The 18,588-nt window shown below is 34.0% G+C and overlaps 2 protein-coding genes across 2 annotated transcripts; both read left to right on the forward strand.

Annotated features, from left to right (window-relative positions):
• The first annotated feature begins 4,778 nt into the window (after nt 1-4,778).
• LOC135142660 (protein takeout-like) lies at nt 4,779-5,843 on the forward strand. The gene is made up of 4 exons (XM_064074401.1): nt 4,779-4,841; nt 4,895-5,135; nt 5,194-5,327; nt 5,378-5,843. Exons 1-4 carry the CDS (start codon nt 4,784-4,786, stop codon nt 5,680-5,682), a joined length of 738 nt encoding a protein of 245 aa, XP_063930471.1. The 5' UTR covers nt 4,779-4,783; the 3' UTR covers nt 5,683-5,843.
• A 7,624-nt stretch (nt 5,844-13,467) lies between these two features.
• LOC135142623 (protein takeout-like) lies at nt 13,468-14,697 on the forward strand. Its single transcript, XM_064074366.1, has 5 exons — nt 13,468-13,483; nt 13,578-13,742; nt 13,803-14,043; nt 14,092-14,225; nt 14,278-14,697. Exons 2-5 carry the CDS (start codon nt 13,676-13,678, stop codon nt 14,580-14,582), a joined length of 747 nt encoding a protein of 248 aa, XP_063930436.1. The 5' UTR covers nt 13,468-13,483; nt 13,578-13,675; the 3' UTR covers nt 14,583-14,697.
• The last annotated feature ends 3,891 nt before the right edge of the window (nt 14,698-18,588 follow it).

Genomic DNA, 18,588 nt, shown 5'->3' on the forward strand with positions numbered 1-18,588 from the left:
AAACAATTTGTTAACTGTTCTTCCAGAGTGTACAAAGTTACTGAAGATTATTTGTACAATACCGATGACAACAAGTGAATGTGAAAGGTGCTTCTCGACGCTTAAACGTATAAAGACTTTTGTCAGAAATACCATGGCTCAAGATAGACTGTGTGCGTTGGCAATGTGCTCGATTGAAAAAAGATTAATTCGTTCAACCCAGAACTTTAACGAATTAGTAATTGAACATTTTGTGAGACAAAAAGAAAGAAGAATAGATTTCATCTATAAACAAATTTCGTAACTAAGTAAGTGGTTTGAAAAATTTTATTGCATACCTACCTACATAGGTATATTAAAAGTATAATTAATTTTCAATTTTAATTTAACTGTTAAGTACACTATTTCTTTAGTACGTTTTTTTTTTATTATTAAAAATGTTCTCAAAACTTATTGCTAAGCAATATCAATACTTCTGTTGGGAAATGAAGATTATTATTATCATTATTTTCTTTTTTGTCTTTGCCCCCCCTCTTCAGAAGCTTACAAGCCGCCACTGCGGGGAAGGATGGGTTCCGGATGAATGGAAGGTAGGGCGACTGGTCATCTTCTTGAAGGGCATAGATAAGGATAGGTCATTACGGAGGTCGTATAGACCTATCTGCCTTTTGAGTGTGATGGGAAAAGTGTTTGAGAGAGTACTGGTGGGGAGATTGACAAGGGTACTTGAAAGAAGAAGGTCGAGCGCTCAGTTCGGATTCGTGAAAGGACTGGGAATACAGAAGGCGTGGATAAGAGTGAAACAGGTTGTGGAATGGTCGGAAAAGAAGTACCTGTTGGGAATTTTTGTTGATTTTAAAGGAGCGTTTGATAATAATCTGAGCTGAAATGCGGTGTTGAGTAAATTGAGGGAAGTGTGTGTGTGGTAGGAGGGGCAAATGAGGTGGAAAGTAAGGTGTGTAGAGGATGTCCACAAGGATCTATCTGTGGACCAGCGGTTTGGAACATGATGATGGATGGGTTGTTGAAGTAGGGGGATATCGTGTGTGGCGTATGTGAGAACAGAAGTGGTGGAAATGCAAAAAGAAACTCGCCACTGTTCCTTAATAGCATAACTGGTGCGCCAATCTTAAGTGTGAAATTATGAGGGGGAAGACCAGCTGGGTTAAGGGTGTTCAAAAACTCGACTGGATAATTTACAGCATCATCAGTTTATTTGTTCTCTGTGCATTATAACGTCCTGTGCGAGCAGTGGCTGGTTTTCTATCAGAGTGAATAACGATTTCAAACTTTTCACAATCTTCGGGTACTTTTTGAAGAGTTGTTTTCAGGTCCCTTATTATATTCGAATTTTTCTCGTGCAGTATCGTTTTAAATTGTTTGACTAAATTTGGTTTCAAGCCAGAGAAATTGCTGGATCTCAAATTTGCGTCCCTTTCGTTTTCACCAATGAAATAAATTAGAAGAAATTGAACTTCTTGTTGAGGCAAGGGTGATAAGCTACCAACCAAATGATAAACCTGTCCCTGTACTTTAAAAGTGGGCATAAAACCATCTTCCAATATTTTCTTAGCTCCAAAGGACGTCATCTGAAAACAACTGTTATACTTTGTAATACTATCCATAAAATGAGGCTGCTCTGGATGAACCCGAAGCTGCGAAGAGGCTTTGGCAAGGGTTCAAGTTGCACTTTACCACGGACGCAACACATGCCAAGAGCTTCTTCTTTCTACTTATATATATATATATATATATATATATATATATGCAAGACAATGTATGCATTTGTGATTTGCCTTTTTATATCTACTTCAGGCATTGCAGCGAAATTTATATATTTACCCGAATTTAAAAAATTCTGTTTATTTAACGCCCATTTATTACTACCTAAAATGCCTAATTTACCGTTAGAGACCTAAAGTGTTAATTAAACGACCTAATTGTAAATTTTACAAAACTTAAAATAGGATTCCACGACCAAAGAAGCGGACGTGCTGGCACAATAGAGACTTTCCATGAATTCATTGTGTTGGCTGGCAGATTGTTTAAAAATGGGTTGTAAACAACGCCCTTGAGTTTAATGGTACGGGTTGGCGTCGCCAACTGACAACGCTGGCCTGCAAAGAGGTGAATCTCTGAAAAAGCATTTTATTTTAGAAGTTTATTGTTAGTGATACTGAGTGTCTTTGCGTGTTAGTGAGTGTGCTGGGGCCGGTTTTGATTTTTGTGCATACAGTAAAGAATCCTCAAAATGCCTAAGGTAAAATCATCCATGAAAGATAAAATCAAATTATGGTTAGGGAATAATTTGGACAATAATTTTCAATTTCCTTCTTCAACCAAAGACAATGAGTTATTCTGCAAAGTGTGTGGAAAAGTTGTAAGTAAACATTTAAAATACTGAAGCTTGAATTATGTTCACATTTTTGTTTCCTAGTTTAAGTGCGAAAAAAATCACACTTTGAACAATACTGCAGTGGCGATGCACATAAAAAGAACGAGAATAAATCCAGTAAACAGACTTTATTAAACATTAGTTCCGACAATGATTTTACGCAATTTTGCACCGATTTATGTAAGGCATTTACCGCAGCAAATATTCCATGGAATAAAGTTAGTCGTCCTGAGTTTAACAATTTTATGCATAAATATACAGGAAAGCATTTACTCTCAGAAAGCACTCTGAGAAAAAATTATTTACCAAAAGATTACAATATGATGAGCACTAGAATTTTTATTTAAAAACTTTTTAACAGAAATTTTATAATTTACAGGTAATTACACAAATTAGAAATTCTATTGGCAATAATAATATATGGATTAGCGTCGATGAGACGACGGACAGATTAGGAAGATACATAGCCCATTTAGTAAATGGAAAGTTGTCTTCTGAAGAAGTTGGCCGTCCATTTCTACTAGCTTTGAAGCAGCTTGATAAAACTAATAACAACACAATCTCGAGATTTATAAACGAATCATTAGGTGTGCTATTGATAATTTTAAGCATTGAAATTATTACAATTTATTTAATTGTTAATTTGCAGCTTTATTGTGGCCAAAAGGAACTGAACACAAAAAAGTTAAATGGTTTGTATCAGATGGTGCTTCATACATGATCAAAACTGGTACTAATTCGCAGGTGTTTTATGAAAATATAACACACTTAACATGTATGGCACATGGGAAACATTTATAGTGTCTGAAACAATTAGACTGAATTATCCAGATGTCAATGGGATAATTATCAATGTTAAGAAAATCTTTTTAAAAGCACCAATAAGAGTAGAGTATTAACCAGGTGGGTCACTTGGATTCAAGCAGCATTGTTTTATGCAGAACACTTTGATGTTTTAAAACAAGTCAGTAAATATATAATGTTTTTTACTATCATTCTTGTATTGAATATTTTTAGGTTTTAATGTCATTTGAAGCCACAGATGCACAAAGCATTAAAAAAGCTCAAGAATTCTTGAATAAAGCAAACGTTAAAAATGAACTCTTGTATATTAAAACTCACTTTAAAATTATTGCTGATGCAATAGAACAATTAGAAACTATAGGTTTAAAATTAAATCAAAGTATGGAAATTGTGGAAAAAGTGTATACATCTTTAAAAAACACACCAGGAAAGGTGGAGGAAATGGCGTTCCAAAAATTATGTTCTCTATTAAAAAAGAATCCAGGATACGATTTTATATGTTCAGTAAATAACATAATTTGCGGTAGTGGAAATGCTACCAACAATACATACATAAATGAAAACGTAAATTGTTCAGTATTTAATTTTGCACCTATCACTTCTTGTGATGTGGAACGCACGTTTTCAAAACTTAAAAGTGTTTTAAGCGATCAAAGGTGTAAATTTACAATCGAAAATTTAGAGAAATATATAGTTTGCTTTTGTAACTCATTTCAAATACCTGAATTAATATTTTATTTTTTGTTAAATGCGACTTGCTTTAATTTGATCACCATTTTTTTGCGATAACTTAGAATTAGTGGACGTAACTATAGATCTTGTTTATTTAATCATTTTTTGTTTGTTGCACAAAATATTTGTTTCTATAATGTTTTGTTTAATGTTTTTTTTAAATATATATTTTTTTGATGTTTGCTTTTTCGTTGAGCAAATATTTTTTCCTCCAGGTTTCTAACCTAAACTAAGATTTTTATAACCTAATTCGTCAATTTTGGGGCCTAAAATCCGACGCCTATTCATAAGCTAACTCAAGATCATACAACATTCCAGACAAAGCTTTAACCTTGCACGGAAGCAATCGCCTTTCTGATCGTCTTCCTGGATTACAGTAATTGTGATTGAATTATGTACTTGCCACCACTGTTACACTTTACACTGTGGGTGCAGATGGTCTGAGGAATTTTGGTTTGTGTTTTCCCATTTAAACCATATTCTTAACACACATAAAATTTTACAACAATCGACAGACAGACAAACAGACAGACAGACGGAAAAATGTAAGAACGTTGTAACTGATACTCAAAAATTTCATGAGTAAGCCACTTTAGTGTGTTTTTTTTCTTTTATTAAATTTTGTTCCTGTTCGTGACTCCTTTCATTTAAAAAATTAACCAACTATTTCCTCATAATGTTGCAATTTTCAATGACATGAATCCATTTTCCATACATTAAATTAAATCGCTCAATAAATAGGCCTCTACTTTATAAAACAATAACGTTGGTGGTATAAACTGGTTCGTGCCAACATTTTCCCCCTAACCACAATAATTAATTAGTTATATAAAGACAGAACCTCCAATTTCATCTAGACGTACTGGAGAAAGCATGAAGTACCTACCAGTTTGTGTGTTTCTGGCAACTTTTACTTTCGGTGCTAAGCTGCGTAAGTCAACATCGTTAATTTATCACTCTTACTTTATTAAAACCGACTTATAGCATCCACTTTTACTAAATGTAACCCCAAACAAAGCGATTTCCAACAATGCCTGACCAAAGCCATCGAAAGTGCCGTCCGGCAGCTAACCCGTCCAATCAAGGAGGTGAATTTACCAAACATGAAACCATTGGAAATACCATCGATGATTATTGGTGAGGGTTCAGGACCAGTGGCCACCAAACAAATATTCAAAAATATGAATGCTAGTGGTTATGACGAAATTACGTGTTCTAAGGCCGAGTAAGTGTTCTAGTGTTATAGTTTCTGTATCACGAAATGGCAATTAACGATTTCGCAGACTGGATTTTAACACGAAGAAGCTAAATTTGACGTGTTTGATACCGACGTTTCGGATGGACTTCGAGTATGAAATGAGTGGGCGGATTTTGGTGCTGCCGGTGGTAGGAAAAGGGCCTGGATGGATCGTTTTACGTAAGTTTTTGGGTATTTTTGCGTAATTGTCATAACTATGATAATTGTAGATGATTTTAATTTGGGGCTGATTTTTGATTTGGAAGAGTATCAGAAAAAAGGGAAGAAATATTTTCGCGCTACTGGGCATCATTTGACTATAACCCCGCGGCTTATTGAGGTCAAATTGGATAATTTGTTTGACGGTGATAAGGCCCTGGGCGATAATTTGAATAAGGTGATGAACGATAATTGGGAGGCGCTTTTTGCTGATGTTAAGCCGAGTTATGAGGAAGGTTTTGGGAGCGTTTATGCGTCGATTTTTAACCGGTTGTTGGCGAAAGTGCCCGTGAGTGAACTCTTCAGTGACGGGTGAATTATTTATTTGTGAAAGAAAAAATTAACTTTTTACTGTTGCCAGTGTAGTGTTTTTAGTGGCTTGTAGATTTCTAATAAAATCTAATATGTTTTTAAAAATGTATTGCAGACATAACTGTTTATTTATTATTATTGAACAGTTTTCTTGTATACCAAAAATGTTTAAGAATTCCTGTGTAGAATTGGATTTTAATCGTAATACCCCCCCCCCCCCTTAGGTTAATTATTTCTTTTTTTTTAATATATTTTCTGAAATTACTTATTTTGCTAGCTTTGTAAAATATTGATGTATTAAAGATGAAAGATAAATTAAAATGAACAAGAAGTACCAGATATATAGGTAACACATTATCAAAAGTTGGGATTTAATCATTTTTCTTTGCCAAATTAATTTTTTAAAGCCTGTTGATCGTGTTTCTATAATTATTCTACTTTGAGACACGTGTTAAATTTATTAGCTGCGAGTAAAACCTTGGTTGCAAGTTAAAAATAAAGAATAAAATATGCAATGATGGAAAAAACTTTATGCATATATTATTATTAAATATATAATTATATATAATTATGCGTACTAACAAAACAAATTAGAACAGAACAGTGTTAATATATTAGTTAGTGTTAAAACTATAATGATTGACTTAAAATGTAATGAGAAATGAAACGATACATGTGAAATACGAAATGAAACATACAAAATGAGAAATGGCAAACGAAGTAGGAAACTACAAAGGCGAAATGAGAAATGAGGTGTGCGAAATGAGAAACTAGTAATGCGAAATGAGGAACGAGCTAACCGAAATGCGAAATGCGAAAGGAGAAACAAGGTGTGTGAAATGAGAAACAAGATTTCTGAACGTAGGAACGAGGAATGAGGAATATAATGCGCGAAGTGGGAAATTACAACGGCGAAATGTGAAATACGGTGTGCGAAATGAGAAGTAGGATGTGCGATATGATAAATGAGAAATGCGAAATGCGAATTGAGATGTACGAAATGACAAATGAGAAATGCAAAATGAGAGACGAGGTGTGCGAAATGATAAACGAGAAATGAGAAATGTGAAATAAAAACTAAAAAATGCGAAATTAGGATCTAGACGTGGGAAAAGAGAACGTGATATGTGAACTGAGAAATAAGATGTGCGAAATCAGAAACGGGATGTAAATAAAAATGTGCTGAATGAGATGAAAAACCAGATGTGCGAAATGAGAAACGAAGTATGCGAAATAAAAACGAGAGATGCGAAATCAGAAAACGAGTATGCGAAATGAGAATATGAAGTGAGAAACGAGTTGTGCGAAATGGCAAAAAAAAGCGAAATGGGAAATGAGAAACGGCAAATGAAAAATCCAATTGAGAAATGAGAAATACGAAATGAGAAACAATATGTGCGAAATGGGAAATGTGAAATTAGAAATAAGAAATGAGAAATGATAATGCGAAAAGAGAGATAAGACGTGCGAAATGAAGAACATGAATTGGGAAGAGAGATAAGATGTTCGAAATGAAAAACAGGATGTGCGAAAAGAGAAATGCGAAATGAAAAATTAAAAACGAGAAACAATATGTACGAAGTAAAAAATGAAAAACGCGAAATGAGAAATGCAAAATGAAAAATAAGAAATGCGAAATGAAAAATGAGAAATATGAAATGAGGAACTAGATGTGAGAAATGAGAAATGAGAAAAGCGAAATGATAAACAAGATGTGTGAAGTGAGAAATGATATGTGCGAAATGAGGAACGAAATTTGCTAAATGAGAAATGAGAAACAAGGTGCTCGAAATGGCAAATGTAAAATATGAAATGAAGAAATAAGAAGTGCGAAATAAGAAGCAGGATGTGCGAAATGAGAAATGCGAAATGGAAAATAGGATGTGTGAAATGAGAAATGCCAACAAGGTGTGCGGAATGAGAAGTAAGATGTGCGAAATGACAAATACGAAATGAGAAACAAGGTGTGCGAAAGAGCAAATGAAAAATGCGAAATTAGAAATATGATGCACGAAATGAAAAATATGAAATGGAAAATGAGCAACCAAGTTTGCGAGATGAACGAAATGAGAAACAGCATATGCGAAATGGGAAATGAGATATACAAAATGAGAGACGAGATATGCGAAATAAGAAATGAGAAATGAGAAATGCGAAACTAGAAACGAGATGTGCGAAATGAGCAACGAGATGTGAGTAATGAGAAATAAGGAATGCAACATGTTAAATGAAAAATGCGAAATGAAAAATGCGAAATGGCAAACGAAAAACGCGAAATAAGAAACAACATGAGCGACGTGAGAAATGAGAAATAAGCAATGCAAAATGAGAAATAAGATGTGCGAATAAAAAATCTGAAATGGGAAAGAGATGATCAAAATGCGAAACAGGATGTTCGAAATGAGAAATGCTAAATGAAAAATGAGAAATGAGAAACAAAATGAGAAATGTTAAATTAAATGTACGAAATGAAATATTAGAGATACCAAATGAGAAACGAGAATGTGAAATCAGAAATAAAGTGTGCGAAATGAGAAACGAGAAATGCGAAATGAAAAATAAAAAATGCGAATTGAGAAAAAAGGGGTAAATAATAAATGGAAAACGCAAAATGAGAAATAAAATGTACGAAATGGGAAATGCGGCATGAGAATTGTGAGATGCAATTAATGAGAAATGAGATGTGCGAAATTTGAAATACGAAATGAGAAAAAACGTGTGCGTAATGAGAAGCGAGATGTGCGATATGAGAAATGAGAAATGCTAAATGAAATGTAGAAGGTGTGCGAAATAGGAAATAAGAAATGGGAAATGAAAAATAAGATTTGTGAAATCAGAAATAAAATGTGCGAAATCAAAAGTGTGAAATGCAAAATGATAAACGAAACGTGTGAAATGAGAAACAGGAGGTGCGGAAATGAAAAGTGAGAAATGCGTAATGAGAAACGAGACCTAAATGATAAATGAAAAATGCAAACTGGGAAACGAGATGTACGAAAGAGAAATGCGGAATGAGAATTGTGTAATATAAAATGAGAAATGAGATGTCCGAAATGGGAAATTAGAAATGCGAAGTGAGACATGAAGAATGAGAAATGAGAAATGCGAAATGAGAAAAAAGGTGTGCGAAGTGAGAAACGAGTAGTGCGATATGTGAAATGAGAAATATGCTAAATGAAATGTACGAAATGTAATATTAGAGATACGAAATGAGAAAAGAGGTATGCGAAATGAGAAATATGATCTGATAAATGAGAAACAAGATGTGCGAAATAGCAAATGAAAAATGCCAAATGGGAAATATGATGCGCGAAATGGTAAACATAAAATGGGAAATGAGAAACTAAGTTTGCGAATTGAGATACCAGATGAGAAAGAGCATGTGCGAAATGGTAAATGAGAAATACAAAATGAGAAACGAGATGCGGGAAATGAGAAACGAGATGTGAATAATGAGAAATGAGAAATAAGCAATGCGAAATGAGAAATAAAATGTGCGAATAAAAAATGTGAAATGTAAAAGAGATGTTCAAAATGAGAAATAATATGTACGAAATAAGAAATGAGAAATGCGAAATGAGGAACAAGGTGTGCGAAAAAGCGAATGAGAAATGCGAAATGAGACAAAAGTTGTGCGAAATGAGAAACGCCATGTGCGATGTCAGAAATGAGAAATGTTAAATGAAATGTACGAAATGAGATATTAGAGATACGAAATGAGAAACGAAAATGTGAAATCAGAAATAAAGTGTGCGAAATGAGAAACGAGAAATGCAAAATAAAAAATAAAAAATGCGAATTGAGAAATAAGATGTGCAAAATCAAAAATGAGAAATACGAAATGATAAACGAGATGTGCGAAATGAGAAGTTGGAGGTGCGAAATTAAAAACGCGAAATGAGAAACGAGGTGTAAATGATAAATGAAAAACGCAAAATGGGAAGATGTGCGAAATGGAGAATGCGGCAAGAGAATCGTGAGATGCAAAATGAGAAACGAGATGTGCGATATGAGAAATGAGAAATGCTAAATGAATTGTAGGTACGAACTGAGATATTAGAGATACGAAATGAGAAATGCAAAATCAGAAACAAGATGTGCCAAATCAAAAATGAGAATTGCAAAATAATAAACGATTTGTGTGAAATGAGAAACAGGAGGTGCGAAATGAAAAGTGAGACCTGCGTAGTAAGAAATAAAGGGTAAATGATAAATGAAAAATGCAAAATGGCGAACATGATGTACGAAATGAGGAATGAGAAATGAGAAATGCGAACTGAGAAAAACGGTATGCGAAATGGGAAAAGAGTAGTGCGATATGTAAAATGAGAAATATGCTAAATGGAATGTACGAAATGAGATATTAGAGATACGAAATGAGAAATGAGAAGTGGCAAATGAGAAACAAGGTGTGCGAAATGAGAAACGAGAAATGCGAAATGGAAAATGAGATGTACAAAAAAACAAATGAAAAATGCGAAATGAAAAATATGATATGAAATGGGAAGTGAGAAACCAAGTTTGCGAATTGAGATACGAGATGTGTGATATGAGAAACAGCACGTACGAAATGGGAAATGAGAAATACAAACGAGATATGCGAAATGCGAAACAAAAAACGAAATGTGCGAAATGAGAAACGAGATGTGCGATATGAGAAATGAGAAATGCTAAATGAATTGTAGGTACGAACTGAGATATTAGAGATACGAAATGAGAAATGCAAAATCAGAAACAAGATGTGCGAAATCAAAAATGAGAATTGCAAAATAATAAACGATTTGTGTGAAATGAGAAACAGGAGGTGCGAAATGAAAAGTGAGAACTGCGTAGTAAGAAATAAAGGGTAAATGATAAATGAAAAATGCAAAATGGCGAACAAGATGTACGAAATGAGGAATGAGAAATGAGAAATGCGAAATGAGAAAAACGGTATGCGAAATGGGAAAAGAGTAGTGCGATATGTAAAATGAGAAAAATGCTAAATGAAATGTACGAAATGAGATATTAGAGATACGAAATGAGAAACGAGAATGTGAAATCAGAAATAAAACGTGCGAAATGAGAAACGAGAAATGCAAAATGAAAAATAAAAAATGCGAATTGAGAAATAAGATGTGCAAAATCACAAAATGAGAAACACGAAATGATAAACAAGATGTACGAAATAAGAAGTTGGAGGTGCGAAATTAAAAACGCGCAATGAGAAGCGAGGTGTAAATGATAAATGAAAAACGCAAAATGGAAAATAAGATGTGCGAAATGGAGAATGCGGCAAGAGAATTGTGAGATGCAAAATGAAAAACGAGATGTGCGATATGAGAAATGAGGAATGCTAAATGAAATGTAGGTACGAAATGAGATATTAGAGATACGAAATGAGAAATGAGAAATCCGAAATCAGAAACAAGATGTGCGAAATCAAAAATGAGAATTGCAAAATAATAAACGATTTGTTTGAAATGAGAAACAGGAGGTGCGAAATGCAAAGTGAGAACTGCGTAGTGAGAAATAAGGTATAAATGATAAATGAAAAATGCAAAATGGCGAACAAGATGTACGAAATGAGAAATGCGGAATGAGAATTGTGAGATGCAAAATGAGAAACGAGATGTGCGATATGAGAAATGAGAAATGCTATATGAAATATAGGTTCGAAATGAGATATTAGAGATACGAAATGAGAAATGAGAAATGTGAAATCAGAAACAAGATGTGTGTAATCAAAAATGAGAATTTCAAAATAATAAACGATTTGTGTGAAATGAGAAACAGGAGGCCCGACATGAAAAGTGAGAACTGCGTAATGAGAAATAAGGTGTAAATGATAAATGAAAAATGCAAAATGGGGAACAAGATGTACGAAATGAGAAACGAGATGTGCGACGTGAGAAATTAGAAGTGCGAAATGAGAAATGAGGAATGAGAAATGAGAAATGCGAAATGAGAAATGCGAAATGAGAAAAACGGTATGCGAAATGGGAAAAGAGTAGTGCGATAAGTAAAATGAAAAATATGCTAAATGAAATCTACGAAATGAGATATTAGAGATGCGAAATGAGAAATGAGAAGTGCCAAATGAGAAACAAGGTGTGTGAAATGAGAAACGAGAAATGCGAAGTGAAAAGTGAAAACTGCGAAATGAGAAAAGGGGTATGCGAAATGAGACATAAGATCTGATAAACGAGAAGTACGAAATGAGAAACAAGGCGCGCGAAGTAATAAATGTAAAATATGAAATGAGAAATAAGATGTGCGAAATGAGAAATACGGAATTAGAATATAAGATGAGAAACGAGATGTGCGAAATGAGAAATGAGGAATGAGAAATGAGAAATGCGGAATGAGGAAAACGGTATGCGAAATGGGTAAAGAGTATTGCGTTATGTGAAATGAGAAATATGCTAAATGAAATGTACGAAATGAGATATTAGAGATACGAAATGAGAAGTGGCAAATGAGAAACAAGGTGTGCGAAATGTGAAACGAGAAATGCGAAATAAAAAATGAAAACTGTGAACTGAGAAATGAGATGTGAGAAATGAGAAATAAGATATGCGAAATGAAAAGTGAGAAATGCGAGATGATCAACGATTTAAGATAAGTAAAAAATGCATAATGAGCCAGAAGTTGTGCGAAATGAAAATCGCAGAATAAGAATTGTGAGATACAAAACGAGAAACGAGATGTGCGAAATGAGAAATGTTAAATGCTAAATGAATTGCACGAAATGAGAAATGCGAAATGAGAGACAAGATGTGCAAAATGAGAAGCAGGAGGTGCGAAATCGGCAACGAGGTGTAAATAATAAATGAAAAATGCAAGATGAGAAATAAGATGTGCGAAATGAGAAATGCGGAATGAGAACTGTGATATACAAAATGAGAAACGAGATGTGCGAAATGAGAAATTAGAAATGCGAAATTAGAAAAGGGATGAGCGAAGTGAGAGGCAAGATGTCCAAAGTGGGAAACAATATGTGCGAAATCAAAATTGAGAAATGCAGAATGATTAACAAGATGTGCGAAATGAGAAACTTTGTTGGTGGACTTGTTAATGAGTAATTGATCAATTTTTATTTACCACTTCAAATTACTGTCGAAATTTATTTTTTAAAACAAAGATGTTGAACTTTTAAACGAATCACGAATTCTTGATCAATATCTGAGAAATCTCGATATTATGCTGACGCCGGATGGTCTAATGGTGTTCTGATCGCCTGGCACGCGCGCGACCTGTGTTCAAATCCTACTAATTCCTTATTTGCACACTAGAGTAAAATTTTAAAATATGTTGACATTCGAAACTAGAATATAATAATATTAAAAATTTTAAAATCAGTTTTGCTGCTGAAGTTGTTTACAAAAGAATGTTTTTATTCACCCCTCGTATATCCTACGGCGGATATTATATATATTAATAACAGTGTAATTGACCTCCACCTGCAAGTTCCTGCTCATGTATGCAAATACTTAAATGGAAGCATTCTCATGTGTTGTTTTTGTACCAAATTTGGATACAGTTGACCACCTTTCCGAGCTATTGTTGACATAATGGACACCACGTATTCGTATACGAGGGACATCAAAACGTTAAAAAATATTGTTTTCATTTAATTGTTTAATTATTATTTAAAGTCTTTCAAATTCTCGGAAAAATGAGGCTGCACCTGTTTCTATTTCTCAGAAGACGTGTTTACGTGTCCCAGATTTTTAAAAATGAGCACGATGTATGATTAATCCTCTTTTAGTAGTATCCAATTAAATTCATTAGTCACTCCATACCACAAAATGCCACTGTATAAGGTAAACTACGAATATTAAAATAACACTTATTTTAATGTCCAGCAATTAAAACAAACATCCACTATTATATAAGAAAATACTAATCGCATTGCAGGTGACGTAAAACTGGTTTATCTGTGTTATTCAGTTGTACCTTAACCTTCGAGGACTATAAAAGAAATCCATTTGACATCCATTGAGCCCACATCGACCATGAATCTCATACCAGTAATAACAATTTTAGTGACACTAGCAGCTGCCAGTTTCAGCGCCGTTCTACGTGAGTACTCATTTATTTTCCGTATTTTATAAAAAAGAATACAAAAAATCCAAAAAATAGCTTCCAGTTTTACAAAATGTAGCCGAAAACAGAGCGACTTCCAGCAATGCTTGACCAAAGCGATAGAAACCGCCATCCAGAAGCTGGACCGACCGATCAAAGAACTGAATTTACCCAACATGGAACCCTTGGAGATTCCAGCTCTAACCGTAGGCGCTGGAAATGGACCAGTGGCGTTCCAGCAGAATTACAAAAATTTGAAAGTGACGGGTTTTAGAAAAATTAGTTGCTCAAAAGCGGAGTAAGTTTGTGCTCAAGTTTGTCTAATTGGTTTAATTCATTTTGGTAGATTTGACTTTGATAAGAAGAAGCTGATGATGGACTGCTTAATTCCGGAGTTTCGGATGGATTTTGACTATGAGGTGAATGGGAGGATCTTGGTGTTGCCCATTGTGGGGCAAGGGCCTGGGTACATAATTTTGCGTGAGTTTCAAAAAAAATTGGTAAAAACTGTGCTGGATTTGGTTGTTCGTAGATGACTACCACTTGGTGCTCAATTTTGACTTGGAAGAAGAAGAGAAGAAGGGTAAAAAGCACTACAAGATCGCTAAGCAGAAACTGACTATAGAACCCAAACTGATTGAGTTTAAACTGGACAATTTGTTTGATGGTGATAAGGCTCTAGGTGATAATATCAACAAAGTCATGAATGATAACTGGTCGGAGCTCTTTGCTGACGTTCGAGCGAGCTACGAAGACGCGTTTGGGAAGATATTTGCGTCGATTTTTGGCAACCTGTTAGCGAAAGTGCCCGTTAGTGACCTGTTTGGTGATGCATAAATAAAAAAAAATGTTGTAGATAGGTACCAAAACTAGATTTATATTTTTCAGTAGTCCTTTAAAAAAACGTTGGATTTCAGTGATGATACTAATAAATCAGATAAAGTGTTATAAACCGTCATAATTAGTTAACCAAATGAGATTCAAACGATCGATCAATTTATTATTTGTGTGGTAGATGGAAGGGTAAGAAATCCTTGAGTTTTCTTAATCCGAAAATTAGCAGAAGTGGACGCTGCGAAATTAAGTTATTAGACAATGCAACATAATGGAATATAAATGAGATTGGTTCTATTTTGTTATAAAAACTCTAAAATTTTAATACAAAAAATTTGAATTGAGTCTCCAAACATGCGTCAGAATTATAAAATTAGTTACATAATTTTAACAAACTGATTAATGTGTGCATTTGTTTTAAAAATTAATAGAATGAATAAATTTGCAATTAAAAATATAAAGGAACTATCGCTACTTAAGCTTAAATGAGTTAATTTTATAGACTTACAAGTAGACGCAAATAAAAAGAAAACTTTAATGACGTTAATGCAAATTTTGAGATTACAAGCCTGTAAATGGCACGCATATTAAAAAACTATCAAGGTTAGGAACGCTCTTATTTTCGATCTAACGACGTTTCAACTTTTCAGATTCTTTAATCACCAGTTGGTTAAATTCATAAATCCAAAAATCTATATTAAGATAAAAGGCAAAATATATTTTGTCCATATTTTCTTAATGGGCGAAGTCTTATTTTTCCAACAAGAAATTGAAAACATATTTAACTATTGTGTCGTTGAAAGAAAACTCTAGACATTAGCAACTAATGCTCCTATAGCATCGGAACTAAAACTTCGCATTAGTTAAGAGTTAAAAAATTGTCCCTGTATATTTCTCTACAAAATTTTACTCTTTAACCATGTTTTCAGTTTCTGGTTGGAAAAAGAAGTCTACGTATATTAAGGTAAAATAGGCAAAATATATGCCCCGCCCACCCACCCTATCTCAATTCAGATTATTTTATTTTTCATCGTGAGCCGGAGGGCGAAAGTTAATTTCAAAATCTGCATTTTTCTACAAAAAGTTGCTATGTAAAATATGTTTTTAATTATCCTGTTTTTGAAAGAAAACTATATATATTAAGAAAAAAACACTCCACCCCGATCTTAATTGTGATGAGTTTTTCATTAGTAATCAGACCCAGGGGCGGAGTTTAATTGCAAAATCCATATTTCTCTACAAAATTTCACTCTATTAAAAACTCATTTCACAGGATAATGCAACTGAGATCCCACCCGGCTCACGATGCATAAAAAAATCATCACAATTTAGAGGGGGTGGGTGGGAGGGCTTATATTTTGTCCATATTTTCTTAATGGACGCAGTCTTCTTTTCCCAACAAGAAACTGAAAACATATTTCACTATTGTGTTGTTGAAGTAAAACTCTAGAGAATGGCAACTAATGCTTCTATAGCATTGGAACTATAACTTCGCGTTAGTTAAGAGTTACAAAAATGTCCCTGTATATTTCTCTACAAAATTTTACTCTTTAACCATGCTTTCATTCATTTTCTTGTTGGGAAAAGAAGACTACGTATATTAAGATAAAATAGGCAAGGTATATGCCCCGCCCACCCACCCTATCTCAATTGCGATTATTTTTTCTTCGTCGTGAGCCGGAGGGCGAATGTTAATTTCAAAATCCTCATTTCTCCACAAAATTGGTATGTAAAATATGTTTTTATGTAACTTTTTTTTGAAAGAAAACTATATACTTATATTAAAAAAAAACCCACCCCAATCTCAGTTGTGATGAGTTTTTCATTCATAATCAGCCCGACGGGCGGAATGTAATTGCAAATTCCATATTTCTCAACAAAATTTTAAATTTCACCTTTTTAAAAACTCATTTCACAGGATTTTACAACTGAGCTCACGATGGATAAAAAAATCATCACAACTGAGACAGGGTGGGTGGGTGGGGGGACTTATATTTTGTCCATATTTTCTTAATGGACGCAGTCTTCTTTTCCCAACAAGAAACTGAAAACTTATTTAACTATTGTGTCGTTGAAAGAAAACTCTAGACATTAGCAACTAATGATTCTATAGCATCGGAACTATAATTTGGCATTAGTTAAGAGTTAAAACAATGTTCCTGAATATTTTTCTACAAAAATTTTACCCTTTAACCATGTTTCTAGTTTCTTATTAGGAAAAGAAGACTACGTATATTAAGATAAAATAGGCAAAATATATGCCCCGCCCACCCACCCTATCTCAATTCTGATTATTTTATTTTTCGTCGTGATCCGGAGGACGAAAGTTAATTTCAAAATCCATATTTCTCTACAAAATTTTATTCTTTTAAAAACCCACTTCACAAGATTTTGCAACTGAGCTCCGTTTCAGGTTCACGATGAAAAAAAATCATCACAATTGAAACGGGGTGGGTGGGGGCGGGCTTTTGTCCATATTTTCTTAAAGGACGAAGTCTTCTTTTCCAAACAAGAAACTGAAAACATATTTGACAATTGTGTCGTTGAAAGAAAACTCTAGAGATTGGCAACTAATGCTTCTATCGGAACTATAACTTCGCGTCAGTTAAGACTTAAAAAAATGTGCCTGTATATTTCGCTACAAAATTTTACTCTTTAACCATGTTTTTATTCATTTTCTTGTTGGGAAAAGAAGACTAGGTATATTAAGATAAAATAGGCAAAGTATATGCCCCGCCCACCCACCCTGTCTCAATTGCGATTATTTTTTCTTCGTCGTGAGCCGGAGGGCGAATGTTAATATCGAAATCTTCATTTCTCCACAAAAAATTAGTATGTAAAATATGTTTTTAAGTATCCTGTTTTTGAAAGAAAAGTATATACTTATATTAAAAAAAAACACACCCCAATCTTAATTGTGATGAGTTTTTCATTCATAATCAGTCCGAGGGGCGGAGTGTAATTGCAAATTCCATATTTCTCAACAAAACTTTAAATTTCACCTTTTTAGAAACTCATGTCACTGGATTTTACAACTGAGCTCCGCACCGGCTCACGATGGATACAAAAATCATCACAATTGAGAGAGGGTGGGTGGGTGGGGAACTTATATTTTGTCCATATTTTCTTAATGGACGCAGTCTTCTTTTCCCAACAAGAAACTGAAAACATATTTAACTATTGTGTCGTTGAAAGGAAACTCTAGAAATTAACATCTAATGATTCTATAGCATCGGAACTATAACTTGGCATTAGTCAAGAGTTAAAACAAGGTTCCTGTATATTTTTCTACAAAATTTTACCCTTTAACCATGTTTTCAGTTTCTGGTTGGGAAAAGAAGACTACGTATATTAAGGTAAAATAGGCAAAATATACCCCACCCACCCACCCTATCTCAATTCTGATTATTTTATTTTTCATCGTGGGCCGGAGGGCGAAAATTAATTTCAAAATCCGCATTTTTCTACAAAAAATTGTAATGTAAAATATGTTTTTAAGTATCCTGTTCTTTTAAGGAAACTATATATATTAAGAAAAAAAAAAACATCCCCATCTCAATTGTGATGACTTTTTCATTCGTAATCAGACCGATGGGCGGAGTTTAATTGCAAAATCTATATTTCTCCACAAAATTTTATATTTTTCCCTTTTAAAAATTCATTTCACATGATTTTGCAACTGAGCTCCGCCCCCCGCTCACGATGAATAAAAAAAATCATCACAATTGAGAGAGAGGGTGAGTGGGTGGGGGCTTAGGTTTTGTCCATCTTTTCTTAATATACGACGTCTTCTTTTTCCAACAAGAAACAGAAACATGTTTAACTATTGTGTTGTTGAAAGAAACTTTATGTATTAAGCAAAAAAAAACACAAAGAATAAGCACAACCCGCCCGTCCCATTGGCAAGTTTTCATTCGATGTTAGACCGAGGGGCGGAGCGTACCTACAAAATCCATATTTCCCTACAAAAATTTACGGTTTTGAACATGTTTTATGCTTCTTCTTGCGA

Source organism: Zophobas morio, unplaced genomic scaffold (assembly GCF_036711695.1).
Source record: "Zophobas morio isolate AGI-343-1 ecotype UQ-CSIRO unplaced genomic scaffold, CSIRO_AGI_Zmor_V1 ptg000049l, whole genome shotgun sequence".
Classification (NCBI taxonomy): domain Eukaryota; kingdom Metazoa; phylum Arthropoda; class Insecta; order Coleoptera; family Tenebrionidae; genus Zophobas; species Zophobas morio.